At 40.8% G+C, this 16,874-nt stretch overlaps 1 protein-coding gene across 1 annotated transcript; it reads right to left on the bottom strand.

The window, feature by feature from the left end:
* Positions 1-8,393: 8,393 nt before the first annotated feature.
* Positions 8,394-16,164, bottom strand: LOC136746805 (matrix metalloproteinase-20-like). The gene is made up of 10 exons (XM_066699581.1): positions 15,879-16,164; positions 13,063-13,304; positions 12,277-12,425; positions 11,814-11,945; positions 11,158-11,326; positions 10,937-11,119; positions 10,346-10,488; positions 9,931-10,087; positions 9,434-9,537; positions 8,394-9,224 (listed from the first exon to the last, which is right to left on the bottom strand). Exons 1-10 carry the CDS (start codon positions 15,987-15,989, stop codon positions 9,124-9,126), a joined length of 1,491 nt encoding a protein of 496 aa, XP_066555678.1. The 5' UTR covers positions 15,990-16,164; the 3' UTR covers positions 8,394-9,123.
* Positions 16,165-16,874: the final 710 nt, after the last annotated feature.

The following is a 16,874-nucleotide window of genomic DNA, read 5'->3' as shown; positions in this document are numbered from 1 at the left end:
CAGGACTGTGTGTTATTTATTATCCATCCAATATGAGTGACCACTGATGAGCAGGACTGTGTGTTATTTATTATCCATCCAATATGAGTGACCACTGATGAGCAGGACTGTGTGTTACTTATTATCCATCCAATATGAGTGACCACTGATGAGCAGGGCTGTGTGTTATTTATTATCCATCCAATATGAGTGACCACTGATGACCAGGACTGTTATTATATACCCAATATGCTGGTGTGATTGTGGGTCAGTGTCTCAAAGGGGGAAACTGCGAGTTTATACTTAAAACCCTGGGCTGCTGCTCCGCTGGCCACTCACCAATAATAAACCCTGCCCCGACCCTCCCCACCGCATGCGCAGTTTGGTGATTGTTTCTAATTCAGTTTTTACTTGGAGACAGTGTCCACTCAGTGGGTCAGTTTTACTGGGAGCCAGTGTCCACTGAGTGATCAGTGACCACTAGCTCCACTGACCGCATCACGGAAACACAATCAGACAATCTGATGCCACGACGCATCGATACAGCTGCTATTAAGGGTTACTGTATAGCTATATTTGCATGTTAGCTATATATTTAATTTTGCAAACTCCACATTTAACATTTAGATTTAGAGTAAATATTTATTTAAAAACTATATATTTATTTTGTGACTCAGATTTAGGATTTAGTTAAATATTTAATCAAACAATAAATATTTATTTTTCAAACACGGAGATAAAGCATTTATTTTGAAAAACGAAATCTTTATAAATGTGGAAAAAACTGCTTAAGTATTTACTAAATGTGGAAAAAAACTCAAGGTTTAAGTTAAATGTGTGAAAAAAGACGCTTGTGCGCTGTTTTACATTTGGCCCCCATACCATGGATTATCGTTTTCCACTAGTGTCTACACTACCTTACCTACAGCTGCTGTCTGGTGCATGTAACCCTGAAGACCAAAACACTGTCCATAGAATGACCAGGGTGAATTGTTCTGCATACTTGTTAAGGGAGTTTAAATGTTTCTGATGAATGCTGTGAATAACACAAAGATGAGACAAAATATATAATCCATTAGGTTTGAGAACCAAAATGCAAAAATAGGATCCTTCATGGGCATTGTTTTGGCAGGGTTAAAAATTATTTAATTTCCCTTAGAGATTCCCATGTTAAAGCCTACAGCTAAGTTGGTCCACAAAGGTGTGACGAGGATTATCTGCCAAACCATCTTTACTGTTACACCACCACAATCCAAGAATTTGAAGTTGGTAAATTAATCTTGTTGCTGTGGAGAACTGGGATTTCAGACATTCTAATTAAGCCAACGAACCAAATGAAGCTTGCATGCTTTTCTCATTAGGTCTTCTCCCTGTTGCACTGAATTAGCCTTCCCCAGGGGGATACTGTGAATTTCATATCATTCTTGTGATTGTCGTGGGAGAGGAGGGCAGTGGTTAATCTTTGTGCTCAAGAGTGTTGAGTAACTGAATGTTGTGTAAAGCAGTGCTAAGCATATTTCCTCATGGCTGGTGAAATGCTGTTGCCCTGCGTGGGCCTTGGGGAAGTAGGCAATGGGGCGTGCTCTGTTAGGAAGCATGGATCGTATTGTCTCTCCTTATTTGGAAAGCCCCATGAAGCAAACTGGCCATGAGTCACCAGGTATGAGGCCATGAGGTCTTGCTCCTCTGGGCTGAAGACTCTGGACCCCAAAGGGAGGACTGGGCTTCGGAGGTACCGACGTCCTCGTGGCTGTTGACGGTGGGCAGAAAAGGAGGCGTCAGTTCTCTTAGGCCTCACCAGTCCACGCTCTGAAATGGGAGACAAAGAAGGATGGTCAGGATAAGGTCAGGATAAGTTCAGGATAAAGTGGTGCCGCCTTCATGTGAAAGAGCAGCTGTAAAACGGATCAGTGCGCCACATACCCTGAAGAAGGAATGACCCTTCACATCCTCTCTGCCTCGCTCACCGGCCCCCAGACGCCACTGTGGGTTTTTACTCATCAGTTGCAGATGACAAGAAGGAGAGGCATGTAATTTTCCATCAATGGACTTAAAGCTGAGACATGATGTCAGAGAGAATTTCTTGTAGTTGGAAGTGCCAATGAGCGCGTGTATGCTGCTATTGTGAGACTCACTCCACTGCTACACACTCACTGGCTCTTTCTCCAGTTTCAATCACAGTGGCATGCATTCATTATCGTTGGTAAGTAGGAAAGCGAGGGACACATATATAGGCAAGAACTTGTCACAAGAAAAAACAATCCTGGCGTACAAACCCTTGTCATGACGGAGATGGCTTCTACCCACAGCCTCTGGAGGAATGGCACCGGATCATTGATGATGCCGATATACAGATCGTTTAGACTGTCACCAGTGAAAGGACACTACAGACACAAGGAGAAAGACAGGAGAGCAGATTAAGGGGTGACTCCAGACCAAACCTTTGAAAATACAATCTGAGCCCAGGAATGTAAAAACCACACAGCTGTGTCTACGGCGCAAGAAAGTGGTCAAGGCGTATCCTTTCAGTTGTGTAAAGAATACACACTTCTCCAACCATCATCTCAAACAGCAGGACCCCCAGTACGCACCAATCCACGGCCTGGGTGTAAGAGTCCTCTGTCATAATTTCTGGGGCAAAGAACCGGGGCATGCCGCAGAATTAGTTGGTTCTGGTGGAGACCCCCATCCCTAGCAAGGACAATAAAAAGGAGTCGGGGGAAAAACACATTGTATTAAAAATGTAAATTATCCACTAAGTGCTAAATTAGGAAATCAATACTATATATATTTTTTAATGTACTTTCTTTGGACGGACCAGAATATTTTTTTTTACAAAACCTCTGCTGTCCAGCAAGAGATTCTGAGGCTTCAAATCCCTGCAATAAAAATACAGTATAATCACTTGCCAGGAACACAAGAACTATTCCACTGTCAACCACCAAAGTCTACATTGATTTTAGGATATGACTTCTATTATGAGGATTTGTGAGCGTCACAATAAATCATTTACAGCATCTCTGAGAAAGTACATGAAATAGGTGTATAGTTTAGGTGGGGTTTGATCAGTGAGATTGTCGATTTTTTCTTATTTGTATGTTGTGAAAATTGCTGATGTGTGAAAACATACCTGTGTGCGATATTTTGTTTGTTCAGGGTCTCTAATCCGAGCACCACACAAGCAGTGCTAAACCTGTTCAAGAAAAGAGACAACACAAAAAAGCTAAGTTACAATATCTGTCCTCTTTGGTTTATAAACTCGGATTGCACTCAAATGTAAATGAGCCAGTCCAGCCAATCTCCTGTCAATGCAGGAACTCCAGCAATCTATGTCATCGGGTCTAAAAGAAGAATCAAACAGACGCCAAAAACTGTCTTTGGTCCTTTTTGAAAGTGCGTCTTCATACCTTTTGTGATCATGATCATATTATTTAGTTGTACCTGGTTTTGTTATTTGGAGGTTGTAAAGGTTAGGAATAATCATTTGCAATCATTTCTGACATCATTGATGTTGGCAGAACGAGCCAATCTACAGAGAATTCAATGTTTCACTCACACGGCCCGGCACAGAATGAGTGTTCAGGGTCTATCGTGAGGTCTCCCCCTGAGGCAAACTCCATTATAAAGCAGATGTGCTGGGTCGTCTGGAAGGAGCCAAAGAAGCTCACGAGAAAGGGGTGCCGTTTTCTGCTCACGGTCTCGAATACTCTCATTTCATACAGGAGGCTGGGGCGAGACAAAAGACAGACAGCACCTGAATATACATTCAGAAACAGCTTGGGTGAAGCTAGTCAAAAGAAAGTCAAAAAAAGTCAATGAAGACCTTGCTAATGCGGTGTCTTGGTGTATGACATTAAAAACATGACTAGGTTTATTCATCTGTGACGAACCCAGAAGCTTCACTAGAACAGAAATGAAGCCATATCTGTCAACAGTCTCATTGTCGACAATCTCCGGCTTTTTCAAGACTTTGATTACAACCAGCACCTTTGTGACCTTGGATTCGGCAAGCAGCACCTTGCAAGCAAGACAGATTCAGGATGGTCAAATGCCACTCTCACCCCCAGGATCTACTCAAACACAAGCATTTAGTAATACGTCCTCACTAATGCTGCACTGCAATGAGTCACAGACAATGTTTTTGTAAAAGGTTCATAAAAAGTAATTTAAAAAAAGTCGAGTAAAGATCTCTTCTCCACGTTCTTGATTGAATTACTGATTGCTTGGAGCGTCCCCACATTATATCCACAGTGACTCACATTACTGGGATATACGTTGCCAAATGCCCCTTGTCCCAGAACAGCAAGGCAGTCATAGTCCTCGAATTCCAGATGTTGCAGCTCCTGGAGACGATCCAGCTGCTTGAGATGTTGCATCGCCCCTGCAATTTTCAGCTCCTTTAGATGCTCCGACTCTAGACGTTGCAGCTCCTCTACACATGCCACAGACACAGACGTCTCCACTGCATCCTGCAAATTGAGCACTTTCATTTAAGAAGAGCAACAACAAAAGTGTGGCCCAACACAATGTTTGTTCTCTAGGGTTATTACTGAGAAATATTAGTTTACAGTAAAATACATACATATACAGTATATACAATGTATTGGCCAATCTTCTGAGCCAAATACACTGAGAGGAATGACCAGCTGTCAGGTCCCTGAAAGACTAAACCTCTCTCAGTTTTCCTACACTGCTATAACAAAGCACACCTGCCATAGTGGATCAGCATTAGCAAAAAGTCTGCATTGGCTCCTGGTTTCAGGACAGGTATGATCCTGGATTTTTGGAAGGGTCATTTAAACTGCCTGAGCTTTATAATCAAACACATCTGAAACTCATTAGAAGCATGTCTAAGGCTTTGAAGAGTGAAACTGCAGTAAAGCTGATTCCCCCTTATTCTAAAATGTCTGAATGAGAGTAAGTTAAAATATCTGTTTGCTTGGGCTTGGCCAAGCAAACAGCATTTCTGCCATCTCTGCCATCCCTGCCGCCAGCACATGGGTTTCGGAAACAACTTATTATTCAACCCTGTTAATTTCCCTTTCCTCCTCTGTCGCATTTTCCTGGACACTCCTGCTCTTGGGGCTGATCTCAACGGGGGCGCTCTTCTCCACAATGCTGCGACTGCCCTCGCTGGAGGAGGCAGTGAGGCTGGGTGTCTCTGGCATCTCGTCTCCAGAAGGACTGGCAGGACTGGCGTCGTGCTCTTGGTTGTGTGGCTTATACCACAACCAGCCCATGAGCATCAGTGCTGGAGACAACACGTAGAGCAGGATTCCCTGAAACGCCATCTTCTCTGAACTCCAGCAACTACAGCAGTTGGACAAAAGGAGATCCAGTGGTCACTTACAAATTTAAATCTGTTTCCCTATAACATGTTATACAGAGAAGACTTAGGGCAAACGAGGTGGCAAAAATGTCAACATGTATGGAAACATTTGAATAAATTATAACCAAGAGCACACTTCCTAAATAAAGAATATATACATCCACATATAATGTTAACCAAGGAAGACACAAACTCAGGGTTTCACTCAACTTCAATATATTATATATTATTATATTAATAATCTGCACTGGTAGAAGACGAATGAGTCAGAGAAACACTGATCTAGACAAACCAGAATTTTCACTTTCCCTATGTGCATGTCTGAATAGGAAACTGACCAGTTTTGCTTCTTTTAAAGCATAGCATGTAATGGCACCAGATCTAATATTCATATCACTAAACACTGCATGGCAATGGCGTGTTGACAAACCTGACCAAACACTCAAATTATTACCACCTGTTAGGCTCTGACCAATGTTGTATTTTGACATGCAAAGTAACTGTTTTTTCTCTGATGTATAACAAATCAAAAACTAGGTTCTGCTAAAATGGACTTTGCTTGAAAGACACCCCCCTTCGCAAGGATGCAAAGTTTTTGGACGCCACTTAGTTTGTGATCCTATAGAAAACAAATGTCAAAAAGCTAAAAGTGTAGGGACACATAGTATATTAACTAACAACTTTAACAACGTGTTAAGATATTAACTTGGTACAAATGTTTATACATGTAGGCAATTTGTTGCATTTTCAACAATTTTATCAATATTTCTCTCATTTTGTCCCCCGTTAAAAAAATCACATTAGTTAGTTATCATCCCAATAGGACTTTGAAATCTTGAGGCATAATGAATAACAACACAATGCAGACCCCAATGCCCATCACCTTCGCCCCTGCAGTTGCATGTGTCGATAGCATCAGTGCAGCAGTGTGTGTAAATGGGAAAGGTGGTATTATCGCCATGGATAAGGGCATCTGCCAATAAATAAAAATAAATAAATAAATAAATAATAATATACTCTGTGTGCTCCGGTATGGTGACTGGTGCTCAGTTCGATGCCAGTTGTCAAACTATAGGGAGTTACATGGAGGTGTGTTTGAGCGACTATGAGGCGAGGCGCCACTACACTGTTGGGCAATTGAGCTCTGTTTATATGTATGAATGTAAAGTTTGTCTTAGTGCTTTTAATGTGTTGACCGAAGCAATTACATTTTGTATTTTTTGTCTTTCATATCATGCTGGCGATGGAGGCATGCATTTCATTTCTTGATGTGGACCCGATAATGCCTCTGTGTTTAAGCCAAGCATTGCTATATAGGCATTTTATACCATGTACATGATGTATATTTTTTGATCTGCTTCATAACACAAGGGTTTTGATCAACACAAATAAGAGATGTATATAGCTAATGACACGTGTTTGTCTGTGTGTGTATACACTGATCACCCATAACATTATGACCACAAAACAGCCCTGACCCATCGAGGCATGGACTCCACTAGACCTCTGAAGGTGTGCTGTGGTATCTGGCACCAAGACATTAGCAGCAGATCCTTTAAGCTACAGTAGCTCGTCTGTTGGATCAGACCACACGGGCCAGCCTTTGCTCCCCACGTGCATCAATAAGCCTTGGCCGCCAATAACCCTGTCGCCGGTTCACCGATTTTCCTTCCTTGGACCACTTTTGATAGGTACTGACCACTGCAGACCGGGAACACCCCACAAGAGCTGCAGTTTTGGAGATGCTCTGACCCAGTCGTCTAGCCATCACAATTTGGCCCTTGTCAAAGTCGCTCAGATCCTTACGCATGCCCATTTTTCCTGCTTCTAACACATCAACTTTGAGGACAAAATGTTCACTTGCTGCCTAATATATCCCACCCACTGACAGGTGCCATGATAACGAGATTATCAGTGTTATTCACTTCACCTGTCAGTGGTCATAATGTTATGGCTGATCGGTGTATATGTGTCTATGTATACTTATGTGTTTATTTAATGGTATTATTTGATTGTGGAGTTTGCACATTATTTGCATTTTGCATTTTAGATCATGGAGCATGGAACATTACATGCTGCTGTATTACACAGTAATTGCATTGTATCGCTTGTGTAGCATTTTTATTGCCAGTATTTCTGTCTCTTTTTGGGCTACATTGGCTTCATTGGGGGTGGGGGGTTGCCTCCAGACAGCACAGTATCAAACAAGAAGTTGAGATGGTGATGAGAGAGTGAGGGCAGCAACTTTGTGACTTTGGCTTTGCAAGTAAAAGGGCTACTCCACAGACAGCACTGATGTGAGCACAAAGAGTAATGTACATGGGAATGATACTGTGGTTACATTAAAATAAATAAATACATTATTATCATCATATTTTAATAGAAGAATTTGCTCACCCTCATATTCATCCCACAGGTCCCCTACCCCAATGCCATGGTCTATCACAATATCTGGTCAGTTACCAACATTTCACTGGTTGGGACAATCCCTGGCAGTTGGTCTGGGACCAAAGCGAGGGAAATGTTGATCTGTCCCCCTCCCTGTCCCTCCTTATATCCCCTTCTGTGGTGCCTGTCCTCCCCTCTTGCACTGTCCTCTGCACATATAGGCCTGTCCTACCATCCCCATATGCACTGTTACCAGTGTCTGTGGACGGATAGGAGGGAGGGGTGCGCTGGAAGCATTGGGCTCAGGTCAAACCATGTTATGTCAAATATGATTAAATAATTTAAATCTCTCTCTTCCAACAGGAGGGTGGCTGCAAGTTTTTACATACACGTTGAATCAAGACTGTCCCTCGAATTAATGCACTAACTATAGGACACTATAGTGTTTCTTTCTTTGACAAGTCCTGGGCCCGGAAAAGTAAGCAGGAAAAGACTACACTTAAGTATTGTGTGAACAATGGGGACAAGCCATTTGTGGACTCCATTTGTCTACATTTGTTTTGTGTTATAAAAAAAATTAAAATAACGGGCCTTTCTTCACTTTTCTTTTGGCATTTTGAGGCATTTCAGGGGCAATTTTAGAAAAGGCTGCTTGGCAGACACAGGCACTAAAATTGCATTAGACAGTAACAAAATATTAAAATAAACAACTGCTCAGTTTTATTAACATTTTCTTTTTTTAAGAAAAAAACTGTTTAAAAACCATGGATGTTTCAACATACATGCAATGAGATGGTAGTTGTACATGATTAAACACTTATGACAGCATTAATATATTCTATACAGATATAACTACTTAAAACATGACCTCTTTAAATTTGACCCCTCTCCTCTGGGACAGTAGATGGAAGCTTTTTATTGAATTTTATGAAGAATGAAAAGCGCTTTCAATTTTGACATTAATGCATACAAAGGAGAAACTGTAAAATTTAAATTCTTTTTATATAAGTTTTATAATTTAATTTTGTTTGTATGAAAGAAAATGACAGTATGTAAACAATGTACTATATTATGTACAGTATAATGTTTGTGAATACATGCTGCATGTGATCTGTATATCTGTTCACAGCTTTGCTTAATAAATATCAGAAAGGGGAATTCTGCACAAATGTCTCAATCATGGTGATACACCATGATGCTGTCTGAGATAATGTTTGTTTTTATTCTTTCTTTTTACTAACAGATTTAAGGCTTACAGGTATTTAATGAAGGAAACCGTGAATTCCATTCTAAGATACATTCAATGGTGTTTCTGTGGCATTTAAGTTTTAATGGAAAAGGTATCAGAGGGCGCAGCTCTCGGGCATAGTTTGTGTATGTGTTGTGGGAGTTTGCTTTCGCATTGGGTCTTTGCATCGCCCATCCTTCTAGCATCCCAGCCATGAGTTCACCTTGACAGAGTTCAACAAACGTTTGTGCCTGTAGCTGTACTTGTAAGCTTTGGATCCAGAGAAGAAGTGAATGTAGCCTATTGGAGAAACATAAAAATAGGCCATGTCAGGAGACTGCAAAGTAAATCATAATAAAGACTCACAGGATGAGAGTATTTTGCAATGATGTTCAGAGCAAATGTTGTTCTGGATCGATACTCGGTTTCTTCACACTGTCATTGTAATACAGGGAAACACATAGGTCTGGGTGAGAATAAATATTCTTTGTGTACAGAAAGCATCTCACCTGCCAGTTCGAAGGCTGAGTCAATTTTGCTACCAATCCCAGGCCAGTCACTTCTTATTTTCCTTGGGAATCCAGGATCCATTTTACTCCTGGCTTCATCATACCTTTGAAAGGAAAACTAATTCGTCAAGATAGTGGAATCACATTCAGCTCCCACTTTATACACATACATATACATTACACGTTCTTCGTTAGCCGGTAGATGGTGCTCGTTTCCATTATGAGATGGAATTTTTTCCATTATTTATTTATTTTGTGGTGGTACTTGGGTGATGTGTCTGAAAATGTCTGTTTGCATGTTACAAGCTCAGTACTCGAAATCTAATAATACAGCAAGAATTATTTACAAATAAAATCTGTAGCAACTGCACATTTTGTTGCTATGCACCATATATACCCTATGTCTATCCTATCATGCAAATGTGACAAGCTCTAATACTATTCAGCACATGTGAAATATGTATCACAGACACCTAAAATCTTACGAGAAGTCATACCTGTAATACACGTCGCCTACAAAGAAATAGGTTTTTCCAAGGTCTTTGACATGGACAGCTGCGTCTACTTTCTTTACTGATGATGGAAATCCGAAGTTATAGATGGAACTGGAGTAGCTTTTCATATTTAACTGCTGAACAAGCCAATATTTTGGACCTAGAAAACACCAAATGATTACATTACTTAGCCTATATCTAACATAACATCCTTTCACAATAGATGACAGTTTAACATAGTTGTTTTAGTAGCAGGGAAATAGTACATGTTCATTTAGGAAATAAATCAAAACACTGACAATCTTTAAAATATACAAACTCGGAATAACTACAAATGGATGCAGATGGATGTAATCAATTCTCATGTGCCATTATGTCTCTAATTTGGGATAGGGATGACTTTAGCATCATACGTTACCAGTAAAAATATATGCCACTCCTTTGGCAGGGATGTCATAAGCAGCGTCAATGGGAGAACTGATGCTTGGTATGAAAGTAGTGATGGAGCCTTCCCTAATCTTGCTCCAGAACCTCCACCACGTCGTGCGTATCCACATATAACTGCACAGTGAGGGGCACACAATGGGTAGGGATGAGACACACAGACGATGCATGTACCTACACCTGGATATAGAACAGACAAGCATTGTATGTGCTCTGAAAAAATGTCTATATCTTTGTTGGAATGTTAGGTGTCCCCGGAGACTTTCCTTATCTAGTGTATAAAGCCAAGGAGCAGATTTAGATTTGGGCTGGGATTTCATGCTCACCACCAGCTACCTGAGCCACACAGCCCAAATGAGCAGCAAACCCTTTATGACTGGAAGTTGACGTAGGGCAACAGGGCAGAGGATGTGTACACCCTAAATAAAGAGGCCTCTCTGATTAGCCCAAGCAACTTACTTCCATATTGATTCTCTTCAGGGGGTCAGATTTTAAATGGACTAGGGGGTGTGGTTGAGATACTTTGCCCAGAAGTGCACAGAAGCCAAGGGAAGGCACACTGTACCTGTTTTTAAAAAAATATATTTCTCGTCCGATGGCAGCAACGGCATCGAAGGAGAGGTTGGGGTCACACTTCTCGGGAACAGTCAGCACTTCCTGTGTGCGGCCGCTGGTAGTGCCTTGAAAAGGAAAGTTGTGGTAACTGGTGGGACAGTCCTGAGGTATCACAGCTTCAAAGGTAGACCTTCTTTAATTTTAACTGCATGATGTTTTAATGTCATCCACTTCATACCATATAGCTCTTGTATGCCCAGGCGGTCATCCCTGGACAGGGTGTATGTGGATACGTTGTAGTACTTGTAGTTTGGGTACATCAGAGCAGAGGGGTCTTTGGAATGGGAGAGTCCCAGGGCGTGACCAAACTCATGAGCCGCCACTGTGAACAAGTTGTAGCCTACAACAGAGAAATCCACTGTGTGTTACACCAGTAACCACAGCAACATTTATAATTACGTTGCTGAACACATTTGGTCTTTTCAATTAAATGTATTTAATTAAAAACAATATTATGCAGTTATAATGCTTCATGGACAACACCTTACACCTCATTTGAACATGTAGATTTCAAAGTGGTTTTGAATGATTTTTCCCATTTCAATGTGATTTTGAAAATAAACAGTGCTATAAATCAAATCGATACACAACATAAAATATTCACTGAATATCATTTGATTGGTCTGTAGTCAAAGCATGTGGTCCCTTGTGAAAGATACAGTTTGTGACCGTGTTAGAGAACACAAGTTATATATGGAGCTGACCAAGAAAAATTAAGAGATCAAAACAGAACACTGCAGAATAAGTAGAGAAGTGCAGTTCTCAGTATCTATGTTTTGTAAACCTTATCTACCAAAAAAGAAACGATTATATAAATGAATACATACCTGGCTTTTTATTTCCCATTGACCATATTTCATCATCGTCAAAGTGCGTATCCCCTCCAATGCCTTCACTGGGTTCAAAGGCATGAGCCAGCACTCCTTTGGGTCCATCGAAGGGAAAAAAATCCCCGTGAGCTGTCAGCGGGGGAGATAGAACAGGGAAAGAGCTATACTGGGATCCCATGGTGGGTTAGACTACATTGCGTTCTGCCCTTGGAATGCTGGTAGTAATTATTTATGGTTAAGAAAAAATATATTGGCCAACTGTCATCTCACTGAGGAGTCCCCAGGGTAGCGGTGGTAGTTAACGTGTTTCTTTTCAGATATGTTGGTCATGCAGTGTGAAAAACACCAAGCAAACTCCTTCTGCATCATGGGACGCTGCCCACTGGGCCACAGAGACCTTGGACTTGAAATTCTGGGAGATGTTTGCAAAAGACAGTGTTGCGACTCTGAGCGGCTCTACCTTTTGATCCGAAGGTGATCATCATGTCAGCCTCTCCCTGATCGACTTTCACAAATTTTAGTGGAGCCACATCACTCCAGATCTTTAGGGCCCATTGGAAAGACTTGTCCACATCTTCCTTCTTAAGATCTGAGGTGTATTTCACAACCCTGTAACAGAAAGCACAGCAGACACAATCCAGTCTTCCTTCATCTTCCCATCTACACCAATTATTCAACTGCTGCACAAGTCTTGAATATTTATAAATATCAGTTAATCATCTTCAATTAATAAATGCTGGATCAGAAAGCGAATGAACAACAAGGCAGACTGGAGGATTGGAGGCGGTGTTCCCATCTGCGCTGTCCCCATCTGCGCTGTCAGGATATCTCCGGTGCAGCAGAGCAGACAGGAGGGGGAAGTGCTGGCTGTTGGGTTATTACCTCATTACTTAAAATTTTTAATTGCCCCTTTTATTAGCTGTCACGTTCCAATGATGACAAATGTACTTTGATGCATCTTTACATCCACTACTGCCAGCTTACTTGAGCATTTTTAAAAGACAAACATGAAAGTGAGGATAACTGAAAGATCTGGCAGTTGCAGTGTAGTCCCAGCTACCACTGCTTTCAGACCCTACTGTTTGTTTTTCAACTTTATGTCAAGCAAATTACCAAAACACTCACTTCATTCTAGAAAATGTATACGTTCAAGCAAAAAAAAAAGTACTTTCATAAGACCTGAAGTTGAAGTATGTGTCACAGAGGTTGCTTGCATGGTTTGTCGCTGGTTCAGCTGTTCTCGCACCTGTATGTAATGGTGTGGTTCTTCCATTTGGATTTTTCTGGGTAGAAGCTGTAGTTCTCGGCGTCGGACACCCCACAGCGCGCTCTCCTCATGACACTCACAGTCTGTGGGTTCAGCCCCCCTGTCACCTCCAGTCCAAAGAACTCTTGCATCTCCCGGATCTTGGCCTCCATAGCTGGCATCTCCCGTCTGCTACGAGTACCTCTGCCTTCCTTCAGGTGGTAGAAACTCTTTAGATACTCCTGTGGAAAGATATAGTGTTTTCGCTAAGATGACATCACAGATCACTAATGCCAAAGTGGCTTCAATTTCTCTAATTGCTCAATAAGTGCTACTGTCTTGATCAAAAAGGGAGGTCAACAACACGTAAAAATATCAGTGGATGGTATATGTAATTATATATCATTCATAGTTTTCAGTAGGTGTAGGGCTTTCCTTTTTATGAGCCACATACATACATTCCTATTGCCATAAGCAAATGTACAACATGAGTACATTTCCTGTGGTACTTTCAATGTGTAAAACGTATCTGTCTGGGAGCAGCAGTATAATAAACTATGCCTGCCTGACCAGTGAAAAGTTTGCAGTAAACCAGTAGAAGATGGAACACAAACTAAAACAGTCAAACCCAACACATGGGCAAAAGGTGTTACTTTGACAACATATGCTGCTCACTTAAAAACAAAGTTCATTTTATGCAAAGATGTGGAATTTAAATGTATGTATGCATTGTCCATGGCAGTTGATAAAAGCTGTCTGTTATATACTTGTTGTTTTGCAGAGAAGCAAAATGTATTGTTCCATACATCTAAAGATGGGTGACTTCATTTTGTGACTCCAATGTCTGGGGCTTTCTCTAGATAGTTCTTCGCTATATACAGTACTGTGCAAAAGTTTTAGGCAGGTGTGAAAAAATGTTGTAAAGTAAGAATGCTTTAAAAATAGACATGTTAATGGATCATATTTATCAATTAACTAAATGCAAAGTGAGTGAACAGAAGAAAAATCTACATCAAACCCATATTTGGTGTGACCACCCTTTGCCTTCAAAACAGCATCAATTCTTCTAGGTACACTTGCACACAGTTTTTGAAGGAACTCGGCAGGTAGGTTGGCCCAAACATCTTGGAGAACTAACCACAGCTCTTCTGTGGATTTAGGCAGCCTCAGTTGCTTCTCTCTCTTCATGTAATCCCAGACAGACTGGATGATGTTGAGATCAGGGCTCTGTGGGAGCCATACCATCACTTCCAGTACTCCTTGTTCTTTATGCTGAATATAGTTCTTAATGACTGTTGCTGTATGTTTGGGGTCGTTGTCATGCTGCAGAATAAATTTGGTGCCAATCAGATACCTCCCTGTTGGTATTGCTAATGGATATGCATCTGCATGTACTTCTCAGCATTGAGGAGACCATTAATTCTGAGCAAAGCCCCAACTCCATTTGCAGAAATGCAGCCCCAAACTTGCAGGAACCTCCACCATGCTTCACTGTTGCCTGCAGACACTCATTCTTGTACCGCTCTCCAGCCCTTCAGCGAACAAACTGCCTTCTGCTACAGCCAGATATTCAAATTTTGACTCATCAGTCCAGAGCACCTGCTGCCATTTTTCTGCACCCCAGTTCCTGTATTTTCATGCAGAGTTGAGTCACTTGACCTTGTTGCCACGTCAGAGGTATGGCTCTTTGGCCGCATGTCTTCCATGAAGTCCACTTCTGACTAGACTTTTTTGGACAGTAGATGGGCGTACCAGGGTCCCACTGTTTTCTGCCAATTCTGAGCTGATGGCACTGCTGGACATCTTCCGATTGTGAAGGGAAGTCAGCATGTTGTGTCTTCATCTGCTGCAGTAAGTTTCCTTGGCCATCCACTGTGTCTACAGTCCTTGACGTTGCCCGTTTCTTTGTGCTTCTTCAAAAGAGCTTGGACAGCATATCTGGAAACCCCTGTCTGCCTTGAAATGTCTGCCTGGGAGAGACTTGCTGATGCAGTATAAGTACCTTGTGTCTTGTTGCTGTGCTCAGTCTTGCCATGGTGTATGACTTTTGTAAGTAAACTGTCTTCAGCAACCTCACCTTGTTAGCTGAGTTTGGCTGTTCCTCCCCCAGTTTTATTCCTCCTATACAGCTGTTTCTGTTTCAGTTAATGATTGTGTTTCAACCTACATATTGAATTGATGATCATTAACACCTGTTTGATATAATTGTTTAATCATACACATATATGCCTATATGCCTACAAAATCCCTGACTTGATTTGATGTAGATTTTTCTTCTGTTCACTCACTTTGCATTTAGTTAATTGATAAATATAATCTATTAACATGTCTATTTTTGAAAGCATACTTACTTTACTTAAAACATCTGTTCTGCACAGCAATGCCTACATGCAATTCTGTATTATTAATATTTGAAATATAAGTATTAGGTATTTAGTGTGTCTTAAAAGTATTATTTAGAGGATAACACTTATTATGAAAATAAAACATTTGCTTAATGAACTACCGGAAATACACAACAGCTGAAAGAGCACTAAAATTAAAACCTGCTAGTAATATTTGGATTTCCAAGCTGCAGTATTCCACATATAATATAATTGTCTGTGCACTTTATTTGCTTATTTGTCTTCTTTAAATTCCTCATTTATAAGTACTGTATCACTTCAATAAAACGCCAACAGAAAGCAATCTTTGACTGTAATGTGGCACTGCCACTGAAATGTCACATGCTTAATGTTAATTTTCAAATTTCACAGATTGTCACAATGTCATCTTAATGTGTTTCTCCAGGTCAGACACAAGTTGAATACACATACCTCAGCATATAGCACATCATCTTGCTGCAGTCCTGCTTTAGCTGCAATAGGCAAAGTCCATGAGAGTTGAAAATTCCCCAGTAGGTATAGCAGTGAAATCCAAGGCGACATCTTTGGCAAATGAACACCTCAGCTCAATTGTTTCATTGTACCTTTGGCTTTATAGGGCAGAGCATGTTTTCAGGATTCTTGATGGATGAATCACGTGTGTTTGCAGCTGACACAAAACCTTCAAACCAACAGTTAACTGTCTTTCCGGACCAGTAGTTATGAGTGCATTGGCTAAAGTGCTCCCTGTACCGTGCTCTGGTGAAGTAATACTTGGTTGTCTGTTCCCGAGGTTTAAGGTAGGGATTTCACACCAGGGTCACGGAGGGTGGACGGGCTCAGTGGGCGTGTCTGAGTTACTTTCCAGTTCTCTGCACAGGTGAGAGCTGGGATTTCTGTGCTAGTGTAACTCCAGTGTCATCCACTGTAGGTCAGATATTGCCTGGAGTTTATAATATATGATAAAAAGGAATGTATTTGTGTGTTTTCCTGTGTTTTTCAAATGTGTTATATCAGCAAATTCTGTTCCCAATTATTAGTATTATTATTGTCTATTCATTGTATTTTATTTTACTAGTGGTACAACTTGCATGCCCTGTACTCTTTGTGGTCCTACAGTCAAGACATCAATATTTCTTTGTAATTATAAGATACAGCTGTATGGATCTTTCCCCTCACTAACATTTTATCAGACATAGCTTTTCATAATGTGTAATATGTCAATACAAGGTTCAATATGCAGAAAACCTTATCACAGTGTTTTAATTCCTAAAGTGAAATTAATTATATTAGTCAGCTTTAATAAAATGTATGAAGGTAATAACCACATTAATTATAAGTGCTTTACCTGTGTGTCTGGTTTCCTAAGCTATTCAGTTCAAGAATTATAGTCTTGCAACACCACAAAAATGTGTAAATATGCTTATTAATGTGTTCGCTCTTTCATAC

Source organism: Amia ocellicauda, chromosome 3, assembly GCF_036373705.1.
Source record: "Amia ocellicauda isolate fAmiCal2 chromosome 3, fAmiCal2.hap1, whole genome shotgun sequence".
Classification (NCBI taxonomy): Eukaryota; Metazoa; Chordata; class Actinopteri; order Amiiformes; family Amiidae; genus Amia; species Amia ocellicauda.
Note: the sequence above shows the minus strand (reverse complement) of the source record. Positions and strands in the feature narration are given on the sequence as shown.

Coding starts and splice junctions, on each gene's coding strand:
- LOC136746805 (XM_066699581.1), bottom strand. CDS start 15,989: ATGTCGCCTTGGATTTCACTGCTATACCTACTGGGGAATTTTCAACTC. Junction 11,946..12,276: donor GATCACCTTCGGATCAAAAG/GTAGAGCCGCTC, acceptor CCCCGCTGACAG/CTCACGGGGATTTTTTTCCC. Junction 9,225..9,433: donor CTCAGCCTTCGAACTGGCAG/GTGAGATGCTTT, acceptor TTTCTCCAATAG/GCTACATTCACTTCTTCTCT.